Below are 10,836 nucleotides of genomic sequence, written 5' to 3' on the forward strand. Positions count from 1 at the left end.
TCTGTCTAGTAGCCCATCCTTTCACTATGAAGTAGGTGAGGTTTATAAAAAGGTGAAGAGGTGACTATGTGATTCACATTGCCTTGATAATGTTGCAGTTGAGAAATCTCACAAGATGGGACAGGCTCTGATCAAGAGGAAACAGTGACCAGAGATAGCAATCAAGTGCATGACAACAATTTTTATATTTTCTGCAATATTTACATACCTTATACAAACTTTCTGGCAGACAGCCTGAACCCTGATCAGTCAAGGCTAAAAGAATCAAATAATAAAATCCAAATGGAGGAGGAAGGTGATAAGAACCTTTCCAAAACTATACATAAGAACCTGCAGTAGTCTCTGACCTGAATTACGTTAGGTATCAGAAAGTTCTCCCTGAGCTCTTCTTCAATCTGGACACTGAGTTAGGTGGCTGAGTGCAGGGAATTTTCCAGCAGAAAGGCAATACCTTTGATACTTCCTCAAAATCCCTTCTGGTCCAATCAATATAATGACAGATCCTTCTCTCATGAAACTAAAGAAGAAAACGTTCTGTCAGAAAGACTTTTTTAGCTCTCATGGAAGACAAATTCCTCTTGTTGGTACATAAAAAAGGACTGACAAGATCCTTGCTTCCCTTCACCTGGGGAGCTGCACACTGGGCCCTTCCTGTAGGCTGTTGTTCTCTAAATGACTTTTCCAAATTGCTGAATTTCTAAGAGCATACAAAATTAATCACTACTGAGGCTGTGAAGTACCACAGCTTCTTCTTAGCCTTCCCAGTTCTATGGAGTAAATGAAGCCAGAGAACATGAGCAGGAAGCATTAACTTGCAACTTCTCATCAAATTTGCTCCAGACTTGATGGATTAAAATGAGATTGTACTTAAATCTCATATACAAGACATCTCAAAAGAACTATTAAAAAAAAACAAAACAAACAAAAAAAAACAACTGCAAGTAACTGGCACAGCTAATTCCATACTAGACCAGTGTTGACACAAGCATATTTTTGCAACCTGCCATAAGAAAGCCTTCCTCACCATGCAAGGTGGTAATTGCAAGCTAGCTGAATTTCTTCCTGAATTGATATAGGCAGTATATAAAATAAAATATGCAAGGGCATAAATAAATAACCTGTTTTTCCAGGTATTTCTTCTTTTATGTAACACAGCATAATGCTCTGCCTTGCTCAAATTTCTTATGTTCCAGCTGTAGCGGAGCTGTATTTCACTTTATGTATTATTTGGGTGTTGATGAAACCATGTGCTTTCAAGTCTGTTGCAACAGACCTGTAACAAGGACAATTCTAACTTTTCTTAGCAGGATTTCTATGCCTTATCAAGATAACTCAGAGCTCCCTTATTTAGACTCCTTTTGAAATTCCTCTCGTATTCATTGCTCTCATTTGACTTTTTTCAACTGAGGGTTCTGTCATGTGCAGCATGGATGGATCCAGCTAAAGCACTGCCACTGCTGTGGCAGATCTGCTGCCCTGCTTTTCATCAGCAAAGCAAAAAGCAGCAGAGTCAGCAAAGGAGATGCATGACTATGTTTCAATTCATAGTGCGCTATTTTGGCCTTAATTGCGGAATAAAGAGGGCATAAGCTGGGACACTGTAGCATGTATTGGGTTGACTGAGCCACCAGCTTTTCCCTCACTGAATGGGAACCAGCAACTAGAAGAGTTTGGGGGAAAAAAAAAAAAAATTCCAAAGGAGAGAGCCATAAAAACAAGTAGCTTCCAGAAGTAGGAAGGAGAGAGGACTGTACCATTCTGTGGACCCACATCTTCCTGAGCCTTAATGTGATGTCTACATGTTAGGTATTACAAGGAAAATGAGGAGATACATGTTCTATTCCCAGCCTGTGCATCTACTGACAGAATGAATTTCATAAGCCTTGTCCTCCTGAAACTGGTAAAACTACTGCAATTTCAACATCAGGCATGTTTCTTTTTCTGCCCATATGTGATGACCTTGGTATGGAAGGATATGCAGCTTTCCAACAGACACAGAACAAGGGTGAATAAGCCAGCAGATACATGATGGCTTAGCGTAAGCACAACATTTTACACCCTTCTGACACAGTGCCCAACAAAATGACTGGAGACCTGCTTGTAGCAAAAATGGTTATTCCACCCATATACATGAGTAATTGCTAGATGAACCAGAACTAATTCCATGAAGAACTATAGCAATTGTTAGTCAAATTGAGTTTGCCATGGCAGATGCTAAAATAATTACTCAGGGGGATTGCAGGCCATATCTAAGCAGTTAAATCATTACAAGTGAAATCTTCAGACTGGCAATGGATGAGAGAACAAGGTAGTAGCAAAAAGAGCATCATTTTTTAATCAAACAGAATTGCCCTTCTTCCTCACGTTCTATTCCCTCTCTATATGAAGAATTCAACATTTTCACAGATGTCGTCTATAGGCACAGACACACACAAGAATGTCCTCAAGGGTACCTGCATGGAAATCATGTTTCCTGAAGAGGGCTGTTGTACAAAGGATATTTATATCTTTCTCAAATAATGCACAGAAAACTTCCTAGGTGACTTGTCTAGCTAGTACTAACTGACCCTTGCTCATACTCGCATGCAATTCTTAGCAAAGCAGTCTCTTTTTTGTCTATCCAAGTCTTCAAAACAGAGATTACATAGGACATTGGTGGCAAATAGGTCACACACACTGGCTGTATGCAGGCATGTGCATGTCCTTGCAGAACAGGGAGCCAATTGAATGAGAAAGAGAATTGGTTAGGCAATGTATTTTGTTTGCATTATTCTTCAGATTATGAATGCAGGCTGTTAAAATGAGTCTGTTTCTGAGCATTGATTACTTGTATATTTGCACCTCCAGAACACAGGCGCAAAGCAATAAAACAATACAATTTCATTTGTCACAACTGACTGTGGAGGAAATAATGCTTGACATAAACTAGATACAAATATTAGACACGTCTACACCAGACTGCTGCATACTGAGACCTTCAGAGTTGTTGTTATGAGTTCATAAACTTGGATATACACAAAAGAAAAAAGCAAAATTAGCTTTGCAGCTAGGTTGCCAACCTTCCTTACGCTGAATAGCATATCACCTCACACAGCACACACCTCACTCAGCACACAACTCATTTACAACTCAGTATGATGAAGAAGAGAATCTATCACAAAATGGGAAATAGAAAGGTCTTCCTCTTCTATGTTATGCAGAAGGTCAACAAAGGTCAGTTAGGAAAACATATCTTTAGTTGTCATCCGAACCAGGTCCTCCCAAACTCCTTCTGGAACTGACAGCAATTCAGCAAAAGGTGTTCATGGCAAAGACAATGAGTGAAACTCATTTCTATTAAACAAAGGAACAAGTCACTGCATAACATACACAAATAATTTTCTCATGGGAATCTAAGAAAACGTTGTAGTGGCCTAAAAATGGCAGTGGTAGAGAAGAATGAGAGTTTTGAAATACCAACTAGACTTTGCAGACCCGTGGACAAACAATTAGAAAAATCACTGCTTGCCAGGTTCTTCTCATGCACCCTCCTGCCTCAGCACCACCAACTATCCTCACCATCCTTCTCTCTGTAGTTGTTTTTACTAGGCAAATGTAGCATCTCTGCCAGTACAAACTGATCAGAAAGCAATTTTTAAATGAAATGTTTTTGGAAGACTTGCTAATTTATCACCTTCTAGGAAGGGTACACACTTGAAAAAAAAAAGGTTGGCACATTTTCACCATTATAGCTGTTTTGTTCTGAGTTCAAAATAACTTATTTTGTCAAACGTAATTCATTAGCTCACTCAGCCTTTCCTATAGGATGCTAAAATGCCTTTTAGTTGGAAAAGTCAACACTAGAAATTTACAGTTTTAAAAAATGAGATAACTAGTACTTTGAGATATATAGTACATATACGTAAGCATATATATACAGCATGTGCATCAGCATAATCAGCTGATTAACAGTGATGATTGCAATGATAGAAATCCATACCTGACATTAACGATGTCCAAAGTGATGGCACTACCATACATTTAGATGGGGGCAATTTCCAAATACCTTTGCTGCAACCTCCACTCTAATCAACCACTGAAAGACAGCATACTGTGCTATTCAAATAATATTTAAATAAAATAAATAAGCCCCCTCCATCCAAAGAAGAAAGATGGATATACCCCTACTAATAGAAAAAAAAAAACGTAATATCCAAAGTAGTCACTCCTGCCTGACATAAGCAAATGAGTCACTATTTTGACTCATTTTTTTTTATTTTTATTATTTATTCTTTTCAACTAGAATACCTGCAGAAGTCAGAAAGAAAAACAAACACAAAGATATTCCATCTTGGATGCTTAATACTTCTCTAATCCAAAGCCTATAAACATTGACATTGTTGCATAAGGTTTTCCATACTTAAAAAAATCACTAGACTTGATTTTTTATTAACTTTGCTCTTATCAATTGTTTGAATATTGATACTCATCTTGACTTTTAGAATTGAGATTTTATTGATTCTTCAGCTACATCTGATTCTTATGAAAAAGATAAGGCCCTTTCTGTTAGACATCTTCTCCTTGGGTCATTGCTTGATGAACTTAGGAACTTTACACAGCAACTTGGGTATGAGTAAGTGGACCTCTTGAGTCCAATAAAGATTGGAAAATGGCTTACTAAATCATGTATTTATTTGATTTCCCTACGGACAAGAAGCAACAGACCTTACATTAGGGTCCTGCAGGCTGGAGGTCTTACTGGGATTTACAAAAGAGGTCTCTTCTTTCACAGCCTGTTAAAAGAAGGAGTTAAAGTTTAGTACAACGTCCATAAATTTAGGATTATATATGTTTTCTTTAAAATATTCCTGTAGGTACCTCATAAAACTGCAACGACCAAACGTCTCCTCTGCCCAGAATAAAAAGCATAGATATTTTTTAATCATCATCAAACACTGAGATTCACTGTGATGAGCTACAATGTACAATAAAGAGAGCAACAGTGATAGGAAGATATTGGGTAGGGATAAAGGAGGAGGAAGCAAAGGAACACAGATATTTATGTTTCCCCCAGAAAGCAGAAATAATAAAAATCAATCCAGGCAAACATGCTGATATTTGAGTTGTTCTTTCAATTGGAGTAAAATAAATATTTACATAGTCTAATCAAAATCACGTCAACTCAACAGCTTTTCATTCAGTCGTTAGAAAAATATACTGAAAAAATGAGATCCCCTACAAATAATCACTCTGCACATGCAGTTCACAGAAAATCTCACCCATTACCGCTCTCTGCTAAATTACAGCATCCTCTGTCCCTCATATCATTTGTCTATAGAGTAGAAAATACTAACACTGCAAAATGACTTACATGGAAATTGCTTGATTACCCAGGAAACACCCAGTTCAGGCAGGTGTTAGTAGATTATACTCTTCAACCGAGACGCAGGGTTCCACAATCCATGTGTAAATGCCCATTTCAGGGCAACACTGCACCCTTGTATAGAAAATACCGGCTGAAGACACAGGAGTATCTCAAAATCAGTAATGGACTTGGCAGGCTCTGACATTTCCATTCTGCTAAATGGATAGATGGAGCTGATGCAGGTCTACAGCAGAGTGATTCTTCAGTGCTCAACATCTGAACCATAATAATTTGAGGGCACCGGTGGAGATCAAATTGCATTAAATGTGTCGGTCTCATTCTTAAGCAGAGCTCAATAAGGATGAGACAGGTTCCTTCAAATCAGATTAAAGGATTTTACAGGCATATAAAAAATTGTAAATTTGACAAGACATTCCATTCAATGCAGATCGATACATTCAATTTGAGGGTGCTCATAAGAAAAAAAAGAAAAAAGGAAATTAAGGCCTGAGTTTCTTCTATACCTCAGTAGTAAACTAAAAAACATCAGAAGTGATGCTCAGTGCTTGGGGAAATCACCCAAGTCGTGATAGTTTTAGGTTAGTTTCCCCCTTGTGCCAGAGTGAACAAGCCCCCATTGCCACTTGGCAGTTCACTATCAGAGCATCAGCCATGGTGGGCACATGTGGTGCACGCTTCTACACGCAATTACCTATAAGGTCCATTAAACCTGGAAGCCTGGTAGAAAGTGAATTCATTCCTGGGACTGCCCCAGTGCAGGCAAATACCAGAGGTGATGAGCTAGGCAGTATTTTGACTTAAGGCTCTCCTCAGCCCTTCCCTTCTGGGTTGTTGCAAGTTGTGTCTTAATACTGAAACCATCACTGACACAGTCAGCAGGTCTGTCCCTCTCCTGAGGGTCTGGTTTGCACAGATGAAGCTACTCTATGGATAGTTTACACAAAGGATAACAGGACCAGCAGCAGGCACAGGTTCAACATGGCTAGAAGTTTCTTAAGTGCCCTGCAAATGCTCTAAATCATAAGGAGCCAGATAAAGGGGGGACATGATCACACCTTCACCACCACTGTAGCACAGCCACCAGATGTTTTACAGCTGAAGTTTTCAGTGAATTAGCATCATGCCATGAACAATTTCAGAACCAGAAGTGTTATTTTTTAATTTAGAGAAATCTGTAATCATAATAAATTCAACTCAGTTCTAGAAACCCTATTTTTTTTCCTGCTGATTTCCTAGTAGCTCTGTCTAGCCTAGTATTTAGTCACAATCCAGTGCTTTCTTGAAAGGAATTTTTTATATTTTTTTTAGGAATTGAGAGAAAGCATTGAAAATCACTCTTTGTTGACACAGAAGAGCATTGAAGTATTTTTTTCTTTGTTCTGCAGAAATTATAATGCTTTTTATAAAGCTGTTGGGTTTCTGAAAGCTGTAAGCATGAATCCACACATCAGAAACTTAATACATCACACTGATGTCTTAGCAACATTCTATTGTTAAGCCTGACAAACTAGCTGTTTATGATGTGTCAAATTGGCTACCTTTTAAAACTGTAATTTTTACTTTATTCCAATTTTCACCAAATTAATTGAACTGCATTTTGAGATGCTCTTGAACACAACAATAAAAAGAAAACATGGGGGTGAAGGATGCAAGGCAGGGGCTGCGACCAAGATCAAAATGATTAAAATTCTGCCTACATAAACACCATAAGATCTCATTAGCCAGTTGAGAGAGCTTCATTGTATTATTCCCTAACAACTGCCCTTTGGTTTCTTATGTGTTCTGTGGCTACATTACCATCTTCTTTTGACTTCTCTGCAGAAGTAGGTTAAGCCTATTTCTCAAGAAGCAGTATAGTCGTAAGCAGCATGATCAACACTCTGAGAAACATCCTTTGTATTAATTGTCTTTATTATTACTTGTACCCCAGAGAACAAAAGAGACTTGGGTACCTACAAATAAATACTGTAGATTAGCAGGTAAGTAATCCCACTAAACTGGGGGGGGGGAAAGGGAGTACGTGAAGAAATGGAGGCTCCTGCTGAGCCTCAGGTGGTGCAGGAGTGCACTGGCAAGTGCACCTCAGTAAGGATGGGATAATTCTCCCCAGCTCTACACTTCTTCTTGCCTATGCATGAATGGACACAGGAGAATGTTACAGCCATCAGCACCTATGTTTCCTTTACTTGCTTGGATGATCTTTTCTTCTTGGTTTGTTTTCAGAAGGAAGTGGGTAAGTCATCAGCTGATAGCTTCCTTTGTTTTTCTTTCTAATTAGGCAAATAACACTCAGTAACTGTGCAAAGACATCCTCAGCCTTATTGTAAAGATGTGAGCATTACAATTGCACACACCACGTACATATACTCAAAAATAATCATTTATATAGAATCAGATTTACTTCATAATTAGCCAAAGAGAAGCAAGCTGGCTTTTCTAGCTAACAGACTACAAAGTAAACAAAATAAAAGGTTGACCGATACCAATCAATTCACACAGTATCACTCTCTCTTTCTCCTTTCTTATCTGCACTGGGCCTACAGCAAAAATAAAGAAATAGAAAATCTTAATGTTCCACTTTCATATGCCATTAACTTTCTCAATAGTGCTAGAAACAAAAGTAAAGCATTATTTTCTCATTCTAAAAATAAGAGACATGCACGAAGAAAAATGGCATTGTACAGACTCTTTTCATAGGTAACCGCTAAGAAAATTTAGTATGAAAAGAGGAGAAAATCATTTGAGTAACAGCAAGAGCATCTTGGGTATCTCTCCTTCATCACAAGGTGAATTGCTGTGGCTCTCTCATCCCATCCAATCTGTAACAGGAGTCACCTGAATCAGCAAAAAGACTTCGTAAAGAATCTGATCACTGCAGCTAAGAGTCAGAGTCAGGTTCTTCTTTAAGTAAGAAAAGGGTCTGAAAAGCTCTTACCATACACACCACAATTTCACAAAGTTCTCACATAGAGGAAGTAACAACATAGCTTTCATATATTTGGAGATCTTCAAAGGTGAAGAAGCAATGGCTCTCAGTACAATGGTCTGGAAATACTTGACATTGATTGCCCTTTCTTCCTGCCTAAGGATGCCTGGGAGGCCTGATGCATAACAGGTTTTTCAGCTCTTCATCAACATTTTTGTTATTTGCCAACCACACTGATTTTGGCTGATCTCATTAGATAATACAGGATAAGCAACACATCATTGGGAAAAACATCCTGCCAAGGTGAACCTAACTTGGTGATTTAATATGCCAAACTTACCATTTCAGGCAGAAAAACATGATGATTAGGTCTCACAGGAATGGACTGCTGTTCCTTCCCCCAGAGCAGGGCTGAGAACCATACATCTCCTGGGCCATGGTTGGCTCCCAACACCTCACTGCAGTTAGCACCATTCACCTCATCACATACTGGCACTTACAGCCAGAAGACATAACTGACACATTGACAACATGTTGTCACAGTCTTGTGATACCACTGTCATACTTGCCTCCAGTATCTCAGTGAATAACTTATAGATTTCTCTTTTTCCCACATTCTGTTTATCTAAATCCTCCCTCCTCTCCTGCACCTCAGCAAAGTTACCACATCATTTCCTCAGCTCCTTCCCTATCTTCGAGGTGTCATTGCTGATACGCTTCTAATGAGTTACCATATATCATATATTGATCATCCTGGCCCACACACAACCAGGATCTTGTATTTTTTTTACCTAACTCTCTTCATTTTCTGTAGCCCCACTTTTAAAGTTGAGCAACCCTGTTTCCATTCAGAGATAGAAGGCAGAGAATGTGAAGAAAAGCTAATTTTGAATTCCACTGTTATGAACAATTACAAGCAACATGACGCTGCACCCACCTGTTGTTGGATCTGAGAGTCCCAGCCTAATCGCTTCTCTTTCCTTAGCCTGAAAGCTTCTGGAGAGTTTATTGCTCATCCAAGCGGGTGACTAATAGCAAGGGCTGCACCAAAGCAACGTGTGCTTTAGGAGTTGTGCAGGCTTCCCCCACAGCCTGTACATCTCAGCCACAACCTACTGTACATGCATAATTCCAGACCTGATCTCTGCACAAAGACAGTCAAACTGTGGGGTTGCTTTTTGCTGTCAGTAAGGATGGGTAAAGGGAGGGAGAAGAAAGCAAACAGGATCTCTTTTGTGATGGAAAGAGGTTAAAAAGTCAGAAAAGCTGATGGTTTCAAGGTACTTAAGTCAACATCTAGTGAAAGCTGAGAGCTCCTCAGGGAATCCAGAAGGATTTCTTTAAGTCCTGTTATAAGAGAGACTGGTTAGATCTAAATCCTCGAGTGTCTTCCCCTCACCTAATCTATTTTCATTCATGACCTGATTAGGGTTTGAATCCAGCATTTGGAGCTTTATCCTTATGCAGATAAAGCTCCAAAGACTCAGTTTATATAAAGACAGTGAATTATTTCTAGGAGCAATGGCAAATACACCTGGATGTTCAGGTCGACAAGTCCTTATACTTGAATCTTTCCATAAAGGGCACAGCATCACAAAAAAGGTAAGGAATCACCAAAAATGTAGCCAAGAAAGACTAGGTCTCTGAGTCATTTCAATTAACACACCCTTTCTACTATAAATACTGCATACGTCCCAGTCTCATTTGGATTTGTAGTGACTGCTTGTATCTATATAGAGAGTACAGGCTGCAGGTTGATACCGGTACCCATGTTGACCTGAGACGTTTTCTGCAGCACAGCTGAATCCTCTCCTGGATGCAACTCGAGACAGCACAAACAACATGCACTTCTTCACGTGTTTGAAAAACTTGAAGCAAAACTGCATCATCATCACCTGTACCTGCTTCTTGGACAGAGAGGAAAGAGAGACGTGGCTATTGATGCTGGTATAAAAATTTACAAGTGTATAGGCTTGGGAGGAATGACAGTATGAGAAAGGGGCCAGAGGAGTGAATGTGCTTTTGTTTACTAAGAATCAAGGCAGGAGAATCAATTGCTGAGGAACACAGACCTGTCCAAGGAGACCCTTACCAAGGGTTTCCCCTGGGGCTGATAAAGCAGAAGCAGAGAATGGAGCACTATCTGGCAGGGTTGTGTCTGGGAAGTGGAGGAGAAAATCTCAAGGAAAGAACCAGAGGGGAGGAGAATGCCTTTTCTCACCACTTTTGTCTTAACAAGCAACCCACAGTTGCAACAGGTTAGGAATACAAACACCACTTGCAGAAGATTTCTGGAACAAAACACAAGTTCTATGCCAAAAGAAGGAGCCCTGCTGAGATGGTTGTACATTTGCTCAGGAGCCTGCACTTAATGCCAAGAATAATTAGGATTTGTCCACACCCAAGTAGATACAAACAGCAACCAAAACCTCTTGTGCCCATGAATTGGGCCATGGACTGCTTTGCAAAATGGACTCTTTGTGATACTAACAAGTATCTAAGTACTAACAAGATACTAACAACTCTTCAAAAGGGCTGACAATAG

The 10,836-nt window shown here is 39.4% G+C and overlaps 1 protein-coding gene across 2 annotated transcripts in view; it reads right to left on the reverse strand.

Moving 5' to 3' along the window:
* Positions 1–10,836, reverse strand: part of EPB41L4B (erythrocyte membrane protein band 4.1 like 4B) — a 166,839-nt gene that overhangs the window by 40,991 nt on the left and 115,012 nt on the right. For both annotated transcript variants that reach the window (XM_042868648.1, XM_042868647.1), the window contains exon 19: positions 4,705–4,772. In XM_042868648.1, coding sequence (XP_042724582.1) covers positions 4,705–4,772 — 68 coding nt within the window. The remainder of the gene's footprint in view (positions 1–4,704; positions 4,773–10,836) is intronic.

This window comes from Lagopus leucura, unplaced genomic scaffold (assembly GCF_019238085.1).
Source record: "Lagopus leucura isolate 7727_CA_CO unplaced genomic scaffold, USGS_WTPT01 Super-Scaffold_100002, whole genome shotgun sequence".
Classification (NCBI taxonomy): domain Eukaryota; kingdom Metazoa; phylum Chordata; class Aves; order Galliformes; family Phasianidae; genus Lagopus; species Lagopus leucura.